The 23,521-nt window shown below is 32.6% G+C and overlaps 1 protein-coding gene across 1 annotated transcript in view; it reads right to left on the bottom strand.

Moving 5' to 3' along the window:
• Positions 1–2,441: 2,441 nt before the first annotated feature.
• The window catches only part of LOC126890728 (glutamate receptor ionotropic, delta-2-like), a 72,943-nt gene continuing 51,863 nt past the window's right edge, over positions 2,442–23,521 (bottom strand). Inside the window, exons 6-10 of the mRNA XM_050659901.1 lie at positions 21,205–21,411; positions 21,041–21,143; positions 16,974–17,085; positions 7,850–8,034; positions 2,442–2,744 (exon numbers count right to left, since the gene is read on the bottom strand). Of these exons, the coding sequence (XP_050515858.1) occupies positions 2,541–2,744; positions 7,850–8,034; positions 16,974–17,085; positions 21,041–21,143; positions 21,205–21,411 (811 nt within the window). The 3' untranslated portion in view covers positions 2,442–2,540. The remainder of the gene's footprint in view (positions 2,745–7,849; positions 8,035–16,973; positions 17,086–21,040; positions 21,144–21,204; positions 21,412–23,521) is intronic.

Raw genomic sequence — 23,521 nt, 5'->3', positions numbered from 1 at the left:
CGTGTCTATTGCCAGACAACAAATTTTCGAAAAACTGTCGCATTATTTTCAATTTATTCTCACTCTCTTGTGATATTATACCCGATAATTTTTGATAATTTCCCGTCGTCAAGTATATTACGTCAGATGCCCTTCGTTGCTATGAAAAAATACATTCAGTGACATTAATGACAATTAATGTTTTAATAATTATAAAAGTGATGACTTTCAACCGTCAAATATTTATAACAACTGTGTGTTTAATTGTACTAATTTATACTTACATAAATAAATTACAATAAAATTTTGGTTTTCAATAGTTTTATTCATGAAATAATCGCAACAAATTGCACTCGATATCTAAAATTAATAAAGTATTTTAGAGCTCTTGAGCAATTACTACTGATAATTGATACTACTGATAATGAAATAAAATTATTTTGACATAATATTTAAAAGTCAGATCAGTAGACAATTATGTACAATGATTTTGAATCATCGTCATGAAATATCGTCGTTTTGGTAACCCATTATATTGAAAGTTTGGTTTTAACAACCTTGTCAAAGAATTAATTTGTGTATTTTCACTTATAAATAAAAATTGATATAACTCTATTTTTTGTGGCTTTTTTCTAAACGTACGGCCCTAGAAAAAATATTGTTCCTAACTCATGCGGAAAGTGCCTTCCCCGCACTCGACTGCTTTCCCGAACTCACTCCGCTATCGCGTCGTTCGGATCAACGGCAGTCTCGTGCGTGAAAGTAACACTTTCCGCACTAGTTAGGAAATAGTATATTGTGCAACAAGTGCAGAAAGGTACTAATTTCTCACGAGTTTGAAAAGTTGCGGTACGAGCTCAAGCGAGTGCCGCAATTCAAACGAGTGAGAAATTACCTTTCTGCACGTGTTTCACACTATACTTTTTCTACAAGCACAGTTTTTCCTAAAAATAAAAATCACAATTTCCAAACGACGATTAATTATAATAGGTACCTCTGTGATAAATTTTAAACTGTATTTAATTAATACCTACTAATCAATTTAAATTCCTTATACCTAAATAAATTGCACAGAAATCAGTTAAAAAATTAATGCACTGCATTAATTTGTTTAAATTTAAACAATTATTACACATTATTGACATTATATTTATGCAGTCACGGATTTACACAAAACCTACTTCATTCGACGTCTCTTGCACAGGTTGCTAAATCATTATTGGTTATTTGATAATTATAAAATGTTTAATAAGAATAAAATTGTAAAATAAAACAGTTGACATTATTGACAGACACATTATTGACATTATATTTATGCAGTCACGGATTTACACAAAACCTACTTCATTCGACGTCTCTTGCACAGGTTGCTAAATCCTTATTGGTTATTTGATAATTATAAAATGTTTAATAAGAATAAAATTGTAAAATAAAACAGTTGTAACATCCATAATTTAGTTTCTATGCTATAGTTAAATATAATAATTGTCTTATAGGTTATATATTTGTCTAAAGTTTAACCACGGATGTAAACAGAATATAACGTTACTCAGAATGCGGTAGTCCACGGATGTAAACAGAATATAACGTTACTCAGAATGAGGTAGTCAACTGTGCAGAAAAGAACTTTGCGGCACAGAAACGTCACTTTGCGGCACAGAAACGTCACTTTTCTGCACACTAATGTCAAATATCTTATACTGTGAGAAAATATCAAGTTTGCTTACATAAAACCGTGCAGAAAAGTGCACTTTGAATAGTGGTTGTAGAAAAATATTTTATTAAGAACTTCGTTCAAAATATGACTTTGCGCTGTTTATAATTACTATGAAGAGAATAGATGTGAGGGAGTTTAAATCTCCGATAAAATAAATCCTGATATAAAATTAAGATTGAAAAACCAGAGCCGCGTTCTATAAACTAAAGAAAATTCTTATTAAAAGAGATATCACGTTAAACCTTAAACTCAGGTTAGTACGCTGCTGCTACATATTCTGCACTTTGCTCTATGTAATGGAGAGCTGGACCCTTAAAGAGACACTAATGAAAAATTGGAGGCATTTAAGATGTGAATCTATAATCTATCGACGAATATTACGGATCAGTTGGGTTGATGGAATAAGAAATAGTTATACATCGAATTAACAAGAGCAAAGAAATAACAAAAACAATAAAAGTTCGATGTTACATCACTTCGGGGAGACATTCAGAGAGGTATAACGTTCTACACCTCATAATACAGGGCAAGATCGCCAGAAGAACAGGCCCAGGCCGAATAAGAACATCCGGGCTCCAAAATCTCCGGGAGTGGTATAAAGAGACCACCGCTAATCTATTTAGAGCTGCCATAACCAAAGATATTATTGCCAATATGATCGCCAACGTTTGATAATCGGACAGGGTACTGAAAGAAGAAGAAGAAGGACATACAATACAAAAATTAGAACATCTTTAAAGTGCTTTATTATTTTCCACTATACATATAATATTATAATGATCTATAGATTCAGGCGGAGGTCAGATGAGATCAAAAATTGTCATTAGTTCCTTTTCATTATATTCTAAGCAACTTTTTTACACTGTAATAAATTGGTGATAGAAATCTCAAAAAGGAAAATAATGGTACTAATTATGAACCCAAAACCTAAAATACTGAAAGCTCCAGCTACGTGGATCAGTTTTAATTCTACAATGAATCTATCTTTGTTTGTGGTGTAATACTGGACGACTTTCTGAATATAGGGATCCATGCCGCTCATTACAGCCTAAAACAAATATCTATATACATTTATTATATACATACAGGGTGATTGATTAGTGGGGTAAAGCTCAATAGATCCGCTATAGTAATAGATGGCAATAAAAGTTAATAACAAAAATTTTAGCCACCTTTGAGCTTCATATTACAAAATTAGTTAGAATGTTACAGGATGTTCGATAACACAGTGGCAGACCAAACTTATGTTTTTTAAAAGAAACACCCTATATTTTATTTTATATTCGGAATCCTGTTAACTTCTCCATTACAAAAATATAAAGGTTTGTTATGTTCCACAGGGTATTTACAAAGTTATAACCAATTTTATATTATGAAAATCGTAACAAGTTCAATTCCCTGTATAAATAAAAATAAGCAAAACAGCACTGGTTTGTAATGCCGTATTTTTTACGTATTTTCAAAATTTTAAAGAATGATTGATATTGCTAATTTCTTTATATCAAATACAGGGTGAGTCAAAACGCAAGTACATTATTTTCTCAGTAATTTTAAATGGAACACCCTGTATTTTATATCACTATTGAAAAGTACCATTACCGTACTTTAATTTTTGGATAACATTCCCTATGTCTAAATTTATTAGTTTTCGAGATATTTTCATTTTTCAATGGACCAGTAGCGTGGCCACCCAAATCACCAGAATTTAATAAACTGGACTGATTTTTTTGGGGTTACGTTAATAATGAAGTTACAACAACAAGGGATGAGATGAAAAATAGAATACAAAGTGTATTTCGATGTGTTAATCTACAAATGCTTCGTAGAGTAAGTAGCTCATTCAATGATCGTTTTTAGGTGTGCATAAATGTGTTAGGAGGTAATTTTGAACACCTTATGTAATTAAATATTAAAAATATTTAATTAAAAGTAGCTTGCAGTTTTTTCAAAAATTTTTTTTTTGCAAAATGTATTACCGAAAAATTATATTTTGTTCTTTATTTGTTACATTGTTACATTTACATAAAAAAGTAGTGTTTCATTGTCTTCACAAAATGTTGTATTTTGTGTTTTTGTGTTTTTTTTGTAAAATTTATTACTAATTTTCTTTGTTTATTTGTTGCATTTACATAAAAAAGTATTTTTTAATTATTTCAAAAATGTTACATGTTGTAGTTGTGTTTTTTTTGTAAAATGTATTACTAATAAATTATTGTTATTTCTTTATTTGCTAAATTGTTACATTGATTACCGAATTGATAATCAGTAATTGTCAATTCAGTCATGGCTTACTTAAAATTGAGATAAATTTAGACACCTAAAATAATTTGCTCTGAAAAATGAAATTATCTCGAAAACTAATAAATTTGGACATAGGGAATGTTATTTAAAAATTAAAGTACGGTAATATTACTTTTCAATAATGATATAAAATACAGGGTATTCCATTTAACATTACTGAGAAAATAATGTACTTGCGTTTTAAATCACCTTGTATTTGATTTACAAAAAAATTAGCAATGTCAATAATTGCTGAAAATTTTGACAATAAATAAAAAAACATGGCATGAACAAATTGTTGCTGTTGTGCTTATTTTTATTTATACAGGGAGTTGAACTTGTTACTATTTTCAGACACAATTTTTGTGATGGAGAAGTTAACAGGATTTTGAATATAAAATAAAATATAGGGTGTTCCATTAAAAAAAAAACATAAGTTTGGTCTGCTACTGTGTTATCGAACGGTAAGACCCCATTTTAACAGTCCCCGTTTCAGCGGTTCTCGATTCCACCGACCCTTTTCAGCAGTCCCCGGTTCAGCGGTACCCATTTCAGCAGTCCCCGTTTCGGAGGTTCTCGATTTCACCGACCCGTTTCAGCGGCGTTTGGTTCTGCAGCATGCCGTTTGAGAGCCATCGTTCAGGAAAATGAGTAAAAACAGGACCCTCTTGGGGACAGTAGTTTTAACAATAAAAAATGAACATATAAAATTATTTTTTCTTTTTTTATATGCATTTTTTCATCAGCTTTTCATTGAGCCTTCATACAAGCACGGAACATAAAAATATCTAAGTTATTCTAATTGTTTATAAGCTAAAAAGTCAGGTATTTTTCAAACAGTTTTTTTAATAACAATTTCAATAAAATGTTAAAAAAAATTTAATACGTCTTAAAATTAAAGTCTCAAATAATGGACTGCGATCTGCTAAATATCTCACAGAGTCACTGTAGGGCAAGAACAGTTGTATAAACAATTGCTCTCTGGGATAAACAAATTGAATAACTTATAAACTATTTGGTCGATCTGGTTGAAATTTAGCACACTTAATAACTCATTAATTGACATAATTTAAAGTCATTAAATTTTACGTCATTGTGCAAAAAATAAAGTTATTAATATTTATAATTTACTGCAAAAATGAGGGTTTTTTGCAATTATCTCGGTCAATTATTTATATATTACAATATGCTTTCCACCAAATTAAAGAACTTTTTAAGATCTACATTTATTTGAAACATTTTTCTCTAAAATGTACAAGAAACGTTTTATAGTCAAAAAACTGCTTTTTTCATTCTTTGCAATTGTTTAAAACAAAAGCAAAAACAGCTGTACGTCTTCACGGAATTATCATCAGTTATCCCTCATCTAACGTTTAAAACTTTGAAAACCCTGTAGAACATTTTTACCTGAAATCGATGATTTTTTTCCCTATTAATTGGGATATATACCAGATACTTAGATATTACCTGTATATTTTCAAATAAGAATAGGTTAAAATAATATCCTACAATAAAACTAATTACTTTTACTCATTGTCATATTATTATTTTCTTGTTGAGACCGCTCTATTGGGGACCGCGTTTATGGGGACCGCTGAATCGGGCACCGCTGAATCGGGGTACCGCTGAAACGGGGACCGCTGTATTGAGACCGCTCAATCGGGGACCGCGCTTATGGGGACCGCTGAATATGGGTGAAACCGTTATCGAACACCCTGTAACATTCTAACTAATTTTTTAATGTGAAACTCAAAGGTGGCTAAAATTTTTGTTATTAACTTTTATTATTATCTATTACTATAGCAGAGCTATTGAGCTTTACCCCACTAATCAATCACCCTGTAGAACTAATACATACGAAATATTTCCATATAGTCCGTTCTTTAACGGTAAAATATTGCAAAACCTCTAAATTTTAAAGAACCGCTTGGATTGACATGCAATTTGGCATACACATAGCTAACAAGTCAAAGAAAAAAAGTGATATTGTGCCGATATGTGCTTTTGCCCTGGGGGTGGTTTCCACCCCCTCTTGTGGGTGAAAAAATATTCGTCCAAAGAAATTCAGGAAATGGATAAACTGGCTAATTTTAAGTAACTTTTCTTCTATAGAGTTTTTTCATTAAATCAATACTTTTCGAGTTATTTGACAGTGAATATGTTCATTTTTTCAACAAAATAAACACGCTGTTAAACGGTTTTTCGTAAATAACTCAAATAGTAAGTATTTTGTCGAAAAAATATTTTTAGTAAAAATATAGCCTGTAAAAATTTTAAAAAATGGTGTATATATCACGTCTTTACACCTAGTAGAAGCAGAGTTATAGCTAATGAAAAATAGGTTCATATTCGTCAAATTCCAAATGGAACACATTAACGTGAAATAACCAAAAATTAAGCACATTTCGGGGAAAATTCATTACAACTTATTTAAAGTGTTTAAAAAGAGCTTCATTTTTGTTGTATAAAAAAAATTTCTAACATCAAAATTAAACAAGTTACGCTCAAAATAAAGTTAGTCCCTTTTGGTTTTGGTAAAAAATCGAGAAAATCACCCCCTAATTAGTATCTTAAATGAACTTAATCCTTACGACTTCACAAGTTTCTTGACTCGTGTATATATTGTTTATATGATCTGTAAGTTTCATCGGTTCAAAGTCCTTATTATTGAAAGGGCTGTAGTTAAAAGGGGTTGAACGAGTCACTGATTACGAATGTATGCAAATTTAGAAACACCAAATCTTAATCAATTTTTGTCTAACAGAAAAACAAAAAAATACATGATATTCAGAAAAGCAAGTCTGACATTTTTTGTTTTTCGAGATTTTTAGTATCTCTAACAATTTTTAAGTTATTTTGAAAAAAAGAATATTTTTCAAAATTTAAATTTTTAAAAATTTTACTTTGAAACCAAATTGTTTCAAAAATAAGCACTTTGACTCAATCAAACTTACAGATCATATAAACACCACTTAAGTAAAATAATTTGTGGAGCGGTAACGATTAATTTCATTTAAGTTGCTAATTAGGGGGTGGTCTTCCCGATTTTTTTTTTGCAAAAACAAAAGGGACCAACTTTATTTTGAGCGTAACTTGCTTAAATTTAATGCTAGAAACTTTTTGTAAAAACAGAAATAAAGCTTTTTTTTAAACACTTTAAAAAAGTTATAATAGGTTTTCCCCAAAAAGTGCTTAATTTTTTGGATATTTTACGTCGAAATATTCTATTTGAGATTTGGTGAATATGAATGTATTTTTCATTGGCTATAACTCTGGTTCTACGAGATCCAGAGACCTAATTCGTACACCATTTTTTACTTGTTTATGTGCTATGTTTTTGCTAAGAACGTTTTATTGACAAAATACTTACTTTTTGAGTTATTTGCGAAAAACCGTCCAAAAATGTGGTTATTTTGTTGAAAAATGAACATATTCACTCGAAAATAACTCGAAAAGTGTTGACTTGGCGAAAAAGCTCTATAGAACAAAAGTTACTTAAAATTAGTCAGTTTACCCATTTCCGGACTTAATTTGGACATATATTTTTTCACCCCCAAAAGGGGGTGAAAGTCACCCCCAGGGCAAAAGCACACATCGGCACAATATCACTTTTTTTTTGACATGTAAGCTATACGTATGCCAAATTTCATGTCAAACCAAGCGGTTCTTTAAAATTTAGAGCAAAAACCGTGAAAGAATGGACTAATAGGTAAATATTAATACGCCAGTTGATTCAATCGTCTCATTTTTTTTTTCAATATCCAAAATCAAAATTTAAGTTTAATTACAAACTAATTTAAAATGATAAGAAGGAAAACAACTTACGTAGAATATACATATAAATATGCTATAATTTAAAATACTGACACAAACCTCATTTTGCCAAACTGAAATCAGTCCAGCTTCAAAAACTCGCAAAATAAATTTATTTAGTTCTGGTAGAAGAATCGAACTTTTTCGTGTCATTACCACTGCTTCTTCCCAGTAGAAATCTTCTTTCATCAGACGGAAATGTTCGATAGTATCATCCTTAATGTACTTTCCAATTGCGTAGTTACCTATAGTTAATTAATTAAATTAGTCTAAGTAGTATTGTTCTACTGTTCTTAACAAAGGGAAACAAAGAGCGACGATATGTTTGAAGAAGAAAAATTGTAAGGAAAATATTTGGACCAGTGCTTGATAAAGCAGCAGGAAAATGTAGGATAAGAACTAACAAAGAACTCGAACATTGTCCCTGAACATTTTTACCGTTTGTGGGTATATTATAAGATCATGTATAATCAGTACCCTTATACCTTACGGTGTCGGGTTTACAATATCTACATTATAATTACTAGTATCTATACTAATCATTTAAAAACTTTTTCCATTCTTTTCGATTCTTCGCCACATTGGTTGCCTCTCTCCATGTTATTCTTTTCTTTTCTAGTATTCTTCTTACTACCCCATCCCATGTTGTTCTTGGTCGTCCTCTCTTCTTCCTTTTCTGTATTTTTGCTTCCCAAACCTTCCTCACTGATCTCATTTTGTCCATTCTTTGCAAGTGTCCCCAGTCCCCACCAACTAAATTGTCTTTTTTCAATGTATTCCAGAGTAGCTTCTATATCAAAAATGAATAACCACTTTCAATTTCGTTGCAAAACGAAAATACAGCCGAACCATATTCCAGTCCAATCAGAGAGTGCTGCAAGCACCTCTACCGGTTTCGAAACTTATTAGTCTCTCATCAGGAGGCACATATGCTGCTCTCCCTGATCCAACCAAAACAAACCCCAGCGTGCAGTCCCGAATTGCAACGAACGAAATGGCATAGATGCCCTAGCGGCAACTGCTAGCAAAAGACTAAGTTTTCACTCTAATGGCATATAACATATCCCACCAGAATGAAAACAATGGGAACCTTCTCTAGCTTCTATATGTTTAGATCTTCTCGTATATAACTATATCGAGAGGCTAAAATAATAAAAGAAAGAGAGTCCAGCAAACACCAATGGGCAGGACACCTCAGAAAATATTCTAATGAAAAAATAGTAAGGGTGGTATTGGAAGAAGTCTCAACTGAAAGAAGACCAAGTGAACGACAGAGACTCTGATAGTATGATAATGCTCCCCTGAGACCTTAAAGCTACGGGCGTATGACCCCCTGAAAAATATTATCTTTTACTTCTGAGCAGTCAGGGAGAGATCCATGGTAAACATGGTCCTGGAAGAAGAAGATCATCATAGCTGAAAAATCTATTCCACATCGGATTGTCCCTGAACATTTTTATCGTTTCTGGGTATACAGTGCTAGTCAAAAGTCCGTACCCCCCTCGTATCTTTTGAACGGCTATACCTATAATAGTGAAATTTGGAGGGAGGAAATAAACGGACGTAAGTTTCTTAACTAGTCATGACAGGTGACGTAATAGTGACAGATGACGTTACAGAGCCACTGTGACCGATAATTTTAAATGGGACCGTGTGGCAAGTGATACCTCGTTTGAAAGGTATTGAAAATACCTATTCAGTCATACTAATTTTGTTTGAGTTTAAGCTAATTTTGATGAACAAATGAAATAAATATAAAATTGTAGTTTCGCATTTAATTAATAAAAATTCAAAATTCCGCCTATGTTTACTTGTCAAACAGGTTGACGTTGACGTAAAAACTACTAGAGAATTAAAAAACGTCAACTTTTTTGACAAAATATCCATAGGCGGATATTTGAATTTTTATTAATTAAATTCGAAACTACAATATTATATTTATTTAATTTATTCACCAAAATCAAAATCAACCTAAACCCAAAAAAATTAGTATGACTAAACAGGTATTTTAAATACCTTTCAAACGAGGTATCACTTGCCATAAGGTCCTATTTAAAATTATCGGTCACAGTGGCTCTGTAACGTCATCTGTTACTATTACGTCACCTGTCATAACTAGTTAAGAAGCTTACGTCCGTTTATTTCCTCCCTCCAAATTTCACTATTATAGGTATAACCGTTCAAAAGATACGAGGGGGGTACGGACTTTTGACTAGCACTGTATTATAAGATCATGTATAATCAGTACCCTTATACCTTACGGTGTCGGGTTTACCATTTCTACATTATAATTACTAGTATCTATACCAATCATTTAAAAACTTTTTCCATTCTTTTCGATTCTTCGCCACATTGGTTGCCTCTCTCCATGTTATTCTTTTCTTTTCTAGTATTCTTCTTACTACCCCATCCCATGTTGTTCTTGGTCGTTCTCTTTTCTTCCTTTTCTGTATTTTTGCTTCCCAAACCTTCCTCACTGATCTCATTTTGTCCATTCTTTGCAACTGTCCCCAGTCCCCACCAACTAAGTTGTCTTTTTTCAATGTATTCCAGAGCAGCTTCTATGTTTAGACCTTCTCGTATATAACTATATCGAGAGGCTAAAATAATAAAAGAAAGAGAGTCCAGCAAACACCAATGGACAGGACACCTCAGAAAATATTCTAATGAAAAAATAGTAAGGGTGGTATTGGAAGAAGTCTCAACTGAAAGAAGGCCAAGTGAACGACAGAGACTCTGGTGGTATGATAATGCTCCCCTGAGACCTTAAAGCTACGGGCGTATGACCCCCTGAAAAATATTATCTTTTACTTCTGAGTAGTCAGGGAGAGATCCATGGTAAACATGGTCCTGGAAGAAGAAGATCATCATAGCTGAAAAATCTATTCCACATCGGATTGTCCCTGAACATTTTTATCGTTTGTGGGTATATTATAAGATCATGTATAATCAGTACCCTTATACCTTACGGTGTCGGGTTTACAATTTCTACATTATAATTACTAGTATCTATACTAATCATTTAAAAACTTTTTCCATTCTTTTCGATTCTTCGCCACATTGGTTGCCTCTCTCCATGTTATTCTTTTCTTTTCTAGTATTCTTCTTACTACCCCATCCATGTTGTTCTTGGTCGTCCTCTTTTCTTCCTTTTCTGTATTTTTGCTTCCCAAACCGTCCTCACTGATCTCATTTTGTCCATTCTTTGCAAGTGTCCCCAGTCCCCACCAACTAAGTTGTCTTTTTTCAATGTATTCCAGAGTAGGTTCTATGTTTAGATCTTCTCGTATATAACTATATCTAGAGGCTAAAATAATAAAAGAAAGAGAGTCCAGCAAACACCAATGGGCAGGACACCTCAGAAAATATTCTAATGAAAAAATAGTAAGGGTGGTATTGGAAGAAGTCTCAACTGAAAGAAGACCAAGTGAACGACAGAGACTCTGGTGGTATGATAATGCTCCCCTGAGACCTTAAAGCTACGGGCGTATGACCCCCTGAAAAATATTATCTTTTACTTCTGAGCAGTCAGGGAGAGATCCATGGTAAACATGGTCCTGGAAGAAGAAGATCATCATAGCTGAAAAATCTATTCCACATCGGATTGTCCCTGAACATTTTTATCGTTTGTGGGTATATTATAAGATCATGTATAATCAGTACCCTTATACCTTACGGTGTCGGGTTTACAATTTCTACATTATAATTACTAGTATCTATACTAATCATTTAAAAACTTTTTCCATTCTTTTCGATTCTTCGCCACATTGGTTGCCTCTCTCCATGTTATTCTTTTCTTTTCTAGTATTCTTCTTACTACTCCATCCCATGTTGTTCTTGGTCGTCCTCTTTTCTTCCTTTTCTGTATTTTTGCTTCCCAAACCTTCCTCACTGATCTCATTTTGTCCATTCTTTGCAAGTGTCCCCAGTCCCCACCAACTAAGTTGTCTTTTTTCAATGTATTCCAGAGTAGCTTCTATGTTTAGATCTTCTCTTATATAACTATATCGAGAGGCTAAAATAATAAAAGAAAGAGAGTCCAGCAAACACCAATGGGCAGGACACCTCAGAAAATATTCTAATGAAAAAATAGTAAGGGTGGTATTGGAAGAAGTCTCAACTGAAAGAAGGCCAAGTGAACTACAGAGACTCTGGTGGTATGATAATGCTCCCCTGAGACAAAGGTCTTTAATTTAAAAGACAAATTTAATTTTATGAAATAGCGATTTGACTAGTCAAACCCCGATCTAGCTTTAAATGTCGTAATTTATTAGATTATTAAAACGTCATTTTTTAATTTTAATGTTTATTATTTTTATATTGTCGTAATTAAAATAAAAAAATAGTAATAATCCACTAGGAAGAATTTCCTGTAGCTGGCTGTATACCATTAATTACAAGTAAAGGTCAAAGCCTTCGTATTTTTTGGTTGGCTCACCATGTTCTTGTAAGTATAACCAAACTTTGATTCTACCTTGGTCATCACTTTAAGTTCAACATTTTGATAATTAATATGGTTATACTTATTTTAGGCAACACTGATGATGCTCTTTTTAGAGCGAAAACGTTCTGTTCGATGTTTGTAGCCCTATAGGGCTTTTTAAAATAATATACCTTTTACCAAGACCAAAATTTTTTATTAAATTTTTATTAAAAAAAAATAGTATTTATTCTCACATGTTGAGACATTATACAAGCCTTGTAATCCAAATTTAGAATCTTTTGTACTAATTTCTCTTAGAGACAGCTTAACGTCTGAAACATCTTCGAAATTAAGAAAATTCTCTTATTTGATTTCTTGAAAAAAGTGTGTTTATTGTTCCGTATTTCGTACCATCTCTAAATAAACCGTCAATTATTGTTTTATCTTGTATGATACCAAAATATTTCGAGCATCTCCTTTGGCTGTATCAAAGCTAATGGTCGGTATTGGTACAGTTTTTCCGATCGAAATTGGAGGAATTGTTTTTTTCACTTAATTGTTCCATAGCATTAGCCTGGGCATAAAGACCTTCAATCGCCTTTCCTTTATTTAAATTAATCTTTTCTGCGTGTGGACAAAGCATGCATGTAACTTTTCTTTCAAAACCTTCATAGTATGCACCAAGTGTGCTGTCAGCGTATACAACATGTACCACCAGACTACAAATTATGCACGTATGTGCCTCAGAGCTCTCTTTTTGGCAAATACAACAAATCACAGATGAAGAAGTAATCTGAATTGTTTGACAATTTTCTTCCTCTCCTAGTGACGACGCTCCAGGGGCTTCGTTAGTATTATTGTGATACTTAGTTTCTTTCTCCGATTGCAATATCTTCTTTCACAGTTGACGATAAAACTATTGACGGCTTATATAGAGTTGGTACGAAATAAGGAAAAATAAACACACTTTTTTCAAGAAATCAAATAAGAGAATGCAAAGAGAATTTACTTAATTTCGAAGATGTTCTCGTTGTTAAGCTGTCTCTAAAAAAAAATTAGTACAAAAGATTCTAAATTTGGAGGACAAGGCTTTATAAAATGCTACTGCAATAAGAAACGCTCTTCAAAATTATGTAAGTGTAAAAGGTCTAACGTATTGTGCAAATCTAAATGCCATAATGCCTCAACATGTGAGAATAAACACTAATTTTTTTATTTTAATTACGACCATATAAAATAATAAACATTAAAATTAAAAAATGACGTTTAATTAAACCTAATATAACAAATTACGACATTTTATTAGCTGATCGTGGATTGACTAGTCAAACCCCGATTTCATAAAATTGAATTTCGACCTTTGCCTTTGAAGCGAACAATATACAAGATTGTACTACACACAATACAGTCACAATCGATGCGATGCTATTTAAGAACAGTGAAAACAACTAAAGACCATTGTTTGAAATATAATTTTTTAAATAGTCTTTTAGTCTTTTTAAACAATGCTGTTTGAAATATATAAAGGAATACTACAGACAGGTGTCTGTTGTTTCTGCCGGCGCGGCGTGTGCCATGAGTCATTTTTACTATGGTATAGTTCAAATTACACAAATACACATTATCTCTCAAATATTATATTACATGCATTTTTATTGCTAAAATGTTTATCTGATAATTAACTATGTATTTTGATAGGAAATAAGCCACAATTAAATTGAAAAATAATTTTATTAACATTTCGACGCCCAAATCGGGTTTCGTTGTCAAAATACAAAATACTGAAAACCAAAATGTTTAACTGATGAAAATCGGTCCGGGTTAGCCGGACTTCCAGGTTATCGGAGGCCGACTTATCGGGGTTCCACTGTACCTAGGGTTTGGCAATTTTGAAAATGTTTGACCATGAAATTGTGTACATGTTGGGCTCAACTTATGTGTGCGAAGCCGCTTTATCAAGAATGAACTTTATTAAAAATCGGTACAGATCTCAATTAACAGATGAATATCTCAAGTCCCTAATGAGACTCAGTTGCATTAAACTTACTCCAAACTTCAGACAGGTTGTACATAAAAAAATGTCATTTATCTCTCTGATAATTTAATTTTGTAAAGAGTTTTCCCCCTTATTGTTATATTTACTAATCATTCATTTTGAAATTAAGTTAACTGTAACATAAAATTGTCATGTTCATTTTTTTTATATTTATTTTCGCTCTACTATATGTTAAGTAGGATTACTTTTTAGATGTGCATTTAATTAAAATAATTTTTAGATTTAATAAGTTTGCAGCAAACACCTTGCATTGAAACTAATGTAGAAAAGATAACATGTTAATTATCATTTTGTACTATGATTATTTATTTTAAATTTTTCAGTTTCCTGTCTACAAAATTGAAGATGTCTAAAAACTTCATTAGCATTCAAAATATAATTTCCTAATTTTTCAAATATTCTCAGTAACAATTTACAATACTGCTGTTTTCAATCAAAACAATACACAATGAATTTATATTTTATTTATTGTACCAGGAAAACTTACAGAAAAGTATACAGTAACCAAAAACCAATCAGATATTATTAGTTTTCCTTTCCATATTAGTCCATTTGAAACTTCACTTTCATATGAAAAATGTTTCTGACTCGATTTCTTTGCGGATTCTTGTTCAAAAATGTCCCCTTTAAACAAATCAGAAGGGTGCTGGGTGAAACAATTTTTTTAAGCAAATTCAAAATTACTTTTTCCCTCGAAATTTTTAGTTTTTTTGGGTAATTTTTTACAAAAAAGGTCTCTTGTCATATTTCTGAAAAGTTGATAGTTTTCTAATTATAAGCGATTTAAAATCTGAAAAATGCGAAAATATGCATTTGCGATGCTTGAAAACTCTTAAGTTTTAATAAAATGACAGAACTTTTTTGTTTAATATGACCCAAAAATGCTAAAAACATATTTTTGGGGGCAAAAAAGGTGATGTTTTAAATTTGTTAAAAAAATGTTAAACAATTTCAGCCCAAAAATTTCGCCCGGCACTCTTCTGATTTGTTTATAGGGTATATTTTTAACAAGAATCCACAAAGAAACCGAATTAGAACAGCCAGACACAGGCAGCATAAATCCGGACCCCGGAAGTGTCATAGGTTTTCGAAACGGACCCTCAGGGAAACTAATTGGTGACCCCTGGGCTATAAGATCATACGTCTAATAAATATAAAGAAATGAAAACTTAGTACCCTTTCAGACTAAGACACTGGTATCTGACATCGGTGTTTGCCACCGCCACCGGTGTTCAATTGCAGCAAAGCATTGGTGAGTCACTTAAATCAGCCAGACAGTCAAAGTGGCTCGTCTGTAGTCGTTTATTTAAAACAATGCTTTGCTGAAATTTGGCGGACATCGGTGTCAGACACCAGTGTCTTAGTCTGAGAGGGTACTTATAACTTTATAGTAATGCCAGCGATCTTAGAAACTCGTTAATATTCAGGGGGGTGCTATTGTTTGATGTATAGAATTTCATAAACAAGAGATCTACCTGTTTTATGAAATAATCCCTTGTTTATATAATTTCACACCTCGAACAATAGCGCTCCGCTGAACTGAATATTAATGAGTCTCTTAAATAGCTGGTACTACTATTATACATTTAACTTAAAAAATTAGTAAAATAAAAATGTATACCATTTTTATTCAGTTGCAATGCGAGGCCAAAAAGTCTTAATTTTTACTTAGATTAGAGAGCGCAACCAGCACTCTTATCGACGATTTCACCTCTTGTTAGAGGCTCTTCAGAGAATGCATAGGTTGCTTTAAATCTAAGTAAAAATTAATTAAGACATTTTTGGCCTCGCATTGCAACTGAATAAAAATGGTATACATTTTTATTTTATAGTAGTATTACTCCGTGGAGTAACTAGGTGCATTTTCCGTTGGAACTTTACCAAGCTGCAGACGGGGGTTGTGAATTGCATAGTGTAGAATTCCCTCCCTTTTGTCTTCACTGCAGCATCCATTTGGCTTGCAAATTTTAGAAGCCTTGGAGGTGTCACCAGGGAAATGTACCAATAAGTTTTCAATTTAAAAATCTTTTAGTAATATTTTTAATATTTTTCAATATTATTAATGTTGCTATTAGGATAGAAAAACTTTATCTTTCAATTGCCAGATGACGCTAGTCACCTAATCCATTCACCTCAGTTGCAGTGTGGGACTAATATATGTCGAAAAATTTACTGGATTAGAGAAAAGCAACCTATGCATTCTCTGAAGAGCCTCTAACAAGAGGTGAAATCGTCGATAAGAGTGCTGGTTGCGCTCTCTAATCTAAGTAAAAATTAAGACATTTTTGGCCTCGCATTGCAACTGAATAAAAATGGTATACATTTTTATTTTATAGTAGTATTACTCCGTGGAGTAACTAGGTGCATTTTCCGTTGGAACTTTACCAAGCTGCAGAGGGGGTTGTGAATTGCATAGTGTAGATATCCTTCCCTTTTGTATTCACTGCAGCATCCATTTGGCTTGCAAATTGTAGAAGCCTTCGAGGTGTTACCAGGGAAAGGTACCAATAAGTTTTCAATTTAAAAATCTTTTAGTAATATTTTTAATATTTTTCAATATTATTAATGTTGCTATTAGGATTGAAAAACTTTATCTTTAAAAAATTAGTATTGTTTGATTTTGGAAAATTTTTCCTGTGAAAGCCGGCTTATCAAATCTGACATACACTAGATACATTTGTTTTAACAAGATTAATTGTACTTACCTCGTGGTAGACGTTCAAGAGCGAAAGCTTTATCACCCATCTTTGAATACGCCCGAAGTGTATCCTCATTTGGAATTGGTAAAAATTTGTCAACAATTATTTTGTAAATTTCCTAAAATTAATAATAAAATTAGTACCATATCAATATGCTACATTAGTCCAAGTAATGAAGCTTAAAATTCGACAAAACCTCGCAATTTTTACAGAATGGATCGATTTGCTTGAAAATTTGAGAATAAGTAGTGGATAGTCCAAGGATCAAAATATATATCATGCCGAAAGGCGCTTTTACCATGGGGGTATTTGCCACCCCATCTCGGGGGTGGAAATTTTTTCTTATATATTAATCGCAAAAGTTGGTAGAAACGTTAATTCTAAGCAAAAAACAGTCTATACATTTTTTTGATAAAATTGATAGTTTTCCATTTATTCGCTATCGAAAGTATTAGTTTTATATCGAAATAATCAATGTTTTTAATAAGTTTTTTGCTAACAACTCCAAACGTTTTCGTATTATCAAAACAACTTTACTTAACAAAAATGTACCTTTTGAAAACATAAACACAACCGTTTTTTTACATTTTCTTTAAGACCAATACTATGCATTTTTCGAGGACAACTTGTTCAAACTAATTTAAAGCATGTAGGTGTCTGGGATTATAATATAGTGTATTTTATCCTTATAGTAAGTGTGAGTCGTATGGCTAAATCTGGAAAATATAATATTTGAGCAGTCTTGCCACAAAAATTTCGGGAGACTGCTCCTATTTTTTCGGTAGAAAAAAATTATCGTCAAAAGATTTCATTATTGCTTCTTTTGCTATCACATTGCAAAAAATGATACTTTAGATACCAGTATTCAAAAATAAACTACATTCATCATCATATAATGATCAATAATCACCATTCATCATAAAAATTATTCAAAGTTTAAAATCGGTATACTTTAAAAAATGTACTTTCTCGGCTTTCTAGGTATTATAGAGCAATTTTCTTCATTTTTTTTTAATCCAAAGTTACTCGAGTAGAGCCGTCTAACTAACGCAATACTAAATATCAAGGATATTTTAATTTTGTTATAAGGAATTAATTTATTTATAATAAAATAAAACTGCATATTTTTTTCTGTTGTAGACTTTAAAAAAAAACTTACCACACATGTACCTATTAACGTCCAAAATACAAATATTTTTATTTGAAAGCTGTATAATTGTTTAAACGAGTTAAAAATTTTTGTTATAATAAATAATAGTTATAAGTTATTAACATTTTTAAATTACATACTGCAAAAATAAGGGTTTTTTGCAATTATCTCTAATTGTTTATATATTTCAAATTAGAAACTATTAAGATCTAGAATATTTATTTGAAACATTTTTCTATAAAATCTACAAGGAATGTTTTATAGGCAAAAACATGAATTTTTACACTACTTTATAATCGTTTAAAAACAAAACAAAGTCGGATATTGAAGCAATTGAGAACGAGTAAAATTTTTAATGTTCTTTAGTTATGTCGAAAAGTTAAAAAGGTGCAAAATAAATTTCTCCTGTTTTAAGATTTTAATATAAATACTATTTTTAGTTTGGAATTATCTTCTATATGAAAATAAGACACAATCCTTCAGTATTCACTATTCAGATTCAGGTAGACACATTTTACTCCAAAAATCATAATAATATAAAAGGACAAAGGACTGGTCATAAAATTGATATCGGTAAATCCGTATCTGCTGGTTCGCACATTGTGTCACAAGCTAGTAAAAGCAATTCAAGAATTCTTGAAAATTGACTAAACTCTGTTGCCAAATCTATCCGCTAAAAAAATTTTTCTAATAATTTTGATTTTTCGGTAGAAAAAAAATCGGCAGATTAATTTGAAAATTAAGAATTTTGATTTTTCGGTAGGAAAAAGGAAGAATTAGGTAGATTGGTAGATTTGACAGGTATTCGGTAGATCTAACGAAAAATCAGTAGCTGTGGCATCACTGTATTTGAGGTAAGTCTGCCCCCCATTATGAATTTCTAGATCCGCGCCTGTTCGCATACTTGTCTTGACCGTCTTGACACATACGATTTAGGCTGCTTTAGATTTGTGGCCATTCTAGTTATATTTACTACATCAGCTTGTTTAAAGTTACGGAGAGACTTTTTTGTCTCAGACATTCGTTGATTGAGGCATTAAGTGTTGACACTATTTGCTCTAGTAGTGTTTGCGGGACTTCTAGACATGAAATTGTTCAGTACCAGGGCCTTCTTTTTTCATGTCTTTCATGCGTTCATAGACTTCCACTTGCATCTTCTTCCTCTTGTGTTTCGCACTCATATACCATTACCCTCCTTATTCCTATTTGCTCTTCTGTCTCATTTTCCAGGTCGTGAGGAGGCAGCCACACATCTAATAATATATTTCCTGATTCCTCCCAGCTTCCTGTAAAAGAGCCATCTGATTTGTGTAATATAGAAAGCATATATTGTCTTTTTTATCTTCTGTGTTCATCCAGAAGTCTTTGCCTTTCAAGATGTATTCCAAAGCGCAGGAATCGATTTTACGCGTACCTGACTCTGCTTTTCAATCTTATCACGCTTTTTTTCAAGCAGTGTTTGATACCAATTTAGCCGAAGCTACATTTGGTATCGCTATATCCATCGCTATTCTTACTGCCCTTGTCAGTTGTTTCGCAGTCTCATGAACTCTCAATATTGGATACTGTACACAAAACTCAGCTTTAAGAATTTCCCAGTTTGCTTTCTGTATGTTGTATCTCGTTCACGACATCTCAGCATCTCGTGGTCTTATGCTAATCAGTTCATAAGTTATTAAGTTGTGATCGGTTGTGGTTTCATATTATACAACACACACTGACACACTGCTCAAGTAAAGGGACAGTTACCTGGTCGGAGTTAATAGGTAACCTTGGTCGGTTAGCTTAAATGGTAGTCTGTCTGAGTACGATGGATTCGATACCTAGCGCCAGCGAAAACATCTAGATATTTTTTTTAAATATGTGAAGGTCCAGGTCGACTAAATCTGAATAAAATAAAACTAGGGATAATAATAGACGTTTGAAACCCTGGTACCCTCCCTGTATAACGTAGACCCAAGAAATAGTAGGCTATCTTTCTATACTCCTGCAGTATTGGTATAAGGACTAGTATATTATTCAACGAGCATGTAATAGCCATTACATGCGAGTAGAATACTATACTTTTTCTACGACTTTTTTTATTTTAATTAGTAAAAATTTTAATGATCAACTACTCGAGATTTAAATTATAATAATTTACAGAAATACCTAAATACTATTTACTCCTAGGACGTGGCTGAATAATTGGTTGCCTACTATTACTAAATTCTTATTTATTGTAAAAATACAACTAGAAATAGTCAATATAAGTTCTATTCGTTTCCGAAAAATTATAAGCTTAAATTTGTACCTACTGTCAGTGAATCTAATAAATAGGAAATGGCTGTTGTCTGTGGACGTATTTCATAATATATAGTTATAATGTATATTTACATGTAACCATATATAATATAATATTATATAACTATACATAATATGTTATAACATATTTAACACAATATAACTTGAAAAACAAACAAAATATTAGTTGTAAATTCCAATTAACATAAACAAAATCCGCTAATGTCACTGTCACTAAATTAAATGATAAACGTCAAAATTTTTAGTAAACAAGATATAAACGTACAAAATATACTGACATTGTTTCAGTTAAAATTCCTTTAAAAATTTTTCGAAGTTAATTATTGGTATAAATTACAATAATTATTGTATTAAATAAACAAGTTTAAGTAATTTTATTTGCAGTTTATATACGATTAATAATAAAAGTGGCATGCGCCACTTGAATCTAACTTCAGCCCGTGAGTAATGACCCGTGAGTAATGACCCGTGAGTAACTTCAGCCCGTGAGTAATGAATTATTACTCACGGGTACAGTAATGGGCGCTATTATCTATGAAAAAATAGCGAATAAAATGAGCATGTTATTAAACGGTCGTAGAAAAACAATATTATAATATTATTCAACCAATCTACGTACGTCATCTGCCTGAAGTATAGAATCAATCCAACCATTGTGGGTTCCAACCCATATTAAGTTACTGTTTACAAAGTCATCTATAGTACTTATAGAATTTTCGTATCTAAAAAATTGGTCATTAGTATTTAGTGAAAACATTTTACAAAATCATATCAAAAACATACATAGGTACCGTCATAACTGTAGATAGCCCACTGCAGTAACTGCAGGTGAAGAAAAAGCTGGATATGAACAGCACTGCCATAAAAATAATTCCGTGTTTCCCTGGTGGTATTTCAGATTTCTGTACGATCTGCGACAAAAACAACTTAAAAATGACGAACACTGAGTTTTTGTATTTTGTTTTCTGATTTAGTTTCTCATTTTTGGGTCTGAAAATAAAAAAATATTACTGTAAAATCGAGACGTATGTTTGAATGCACATATAAATGAGTAATACATACTCACTGGAGCAAAATACTCAGAATCAATAGGTCTGGATCCCGCGTATGAAAAAAAAAGTTGATTAATAGCAAGCTGAAAATTTGTTAATAGCTTAAGGGTGTCTAGTCGGATAAACTTTGATATATGGGAACACTGGAACAGGGGCAGTTTTAATTGTGGAACAGGTTATAAATTTGGAACGGTCACACCACGAAAACGGCACATTTATTTTGTCCGACAGAACAGACTTAACTCTTCGAACAGAGATTAAACTCTCATGCAAAAATCAGACTGCTATTTATCACCAAATGGGCGTTTTAATGAGTGGAACATGTAGAATATGTCAAATGACAGGTATTATGACAGGTGATAAATAGCAGTCTGATTTTTGCGTGAGAGTTTAATCTCTGTTCGGAGAGTTTAAGTCTGTTCTGTCGGACAAAATAAATGTTCCACAATTAAAACTGCCCCTGTTCCAGTGTTCCCATATATCAAAGTTTATTCGACTAGACACCCTTAAGCTATTAACAAATTTTCAGCTTGCTATTAATCAACTTTTTTTTCATACGCGGGATCCAGACCTAGAACAGAACGCGTCAAATGGATAACTGGTACCGATGGAAACAAAGCAAATAAAACGACCAGTTCTAATGTACGAATAGGTTCATTCGATTCGTTCGTAGTATTCTGCTCAAGTCAATACGCATATACACTATAATGCAAAAGTATGTCGCACCTCCGCTCAAAGAGTGTCATAACTCAAAAAATTTTAAAATCGGTTTTATTGCACCAACAGTTTAATAAAACTAGAAACTCTTATCTCAAAAAGTGTCACGTCTATGGGTCGTATTTATCGTTAGATGACACTAGTGTCATTATACTGTTATCCAAAATCAACGACGCACCGAACACAAACAGTGTCACATATCGACTTGTGCAAAGCATTTGTCCATCTAATGCCTTCTCCACACATCGGCAGACGCGTCTGCGGATGAATCTGCCGATTCATCATCATCACAAGCTGACCACACATCTCTGTAAATCGTTCAGTCTGTGTTAATTCTCGGGTGACGCAATATCTACTTTGAATTCACTGCGAAAACTAATGCAGTGGATCGTAGAGATCAGAGATCAGATGTGTGGAGAGGCATCGCATCGGGCGTTCGCACCGAAACCCTTTGATCTGTGCTGTTAAAAGTTAAAACCGACAACAATCGGATATTTCGCAGACGCGTCCGCCGACGTGATATACTAAAACAACAAACGATCAAATTACCCCATCTACAAATCTGCAGATGTACATATACGCAGATACCGTCCGCGGACGCGTCTGCCGATGTGATGTGTAGAGGAGACACAGGATGTGTATTATATATATATATATATATATATATATATAAAGGGTTGTCTACAGCTAATGCCGTTTCCCTTCCGTCAGCCAGGACTTCCATTTTTTTCGATCTTCCCAGTCTCCGTCTTCCAATCCTTTCTTAGACATGGCTTCGTCGACTTCATTTTTCCAAGATCTTCTAGGTCGTCCTCTTCTTCTCGTTCCTCTTGGGCTCCATTCTGCAACCTTGTTTATCCAAGTGTTTTCTGCTCTGCGTACGTGGCCGTACCATTTCAGTCTTCTCTCGTCTATATATTGCAGGGCATCTTTTTCCACTTGCATTCTTCTCCTTATCTCCTCATTTGTTATTCTGTCTCTTCTGGTGAGACCACAGCATTTTCTCCAGTATTCCATTTCGGTTGCCAGAATGCTTTTTTGGGTTTTTTTGTTTATGACCCAAATTTCTGCGGCATATGTCATGATGCTTCTTACTATTGTTTGGTATATCATTCTTTTTGTTTTTCCTTTGATGTTTTTATTCCAGATTACATTATGGAGTTGTCTGATGCAAGATCTTGTTTGTCCCAATCTACTTTTTATTTCTGCTTCTGTTGTTCCGCTTTTCGACATTATAAAGCCCAAATATTTAAAATTCTTCGTTCCTTTTATTTCAACTTGTTCTTCTACTTCTTTCTTCCGATATTACTAAGTATTCCGTTTTCTTCATA

Source organism: Diabrotica virgifera, chromosome 1 (genome assembly GCF_917563875.1).
Source record: "Diabrotica virgifera virgifera chromosome 1, PGI_DIABVI_V3a".
Classification (NCBI taxonomy): domain Eukaryota; kingdom Metazoa; phylum Arthropoda; class Insecta; order Coleoptera; family Chrysomelidae; genus Diabrotica; species Diabrotica virgifera.
This window is presented reverse-complemented; position numbering and strand designations above follow the sequence as displayed.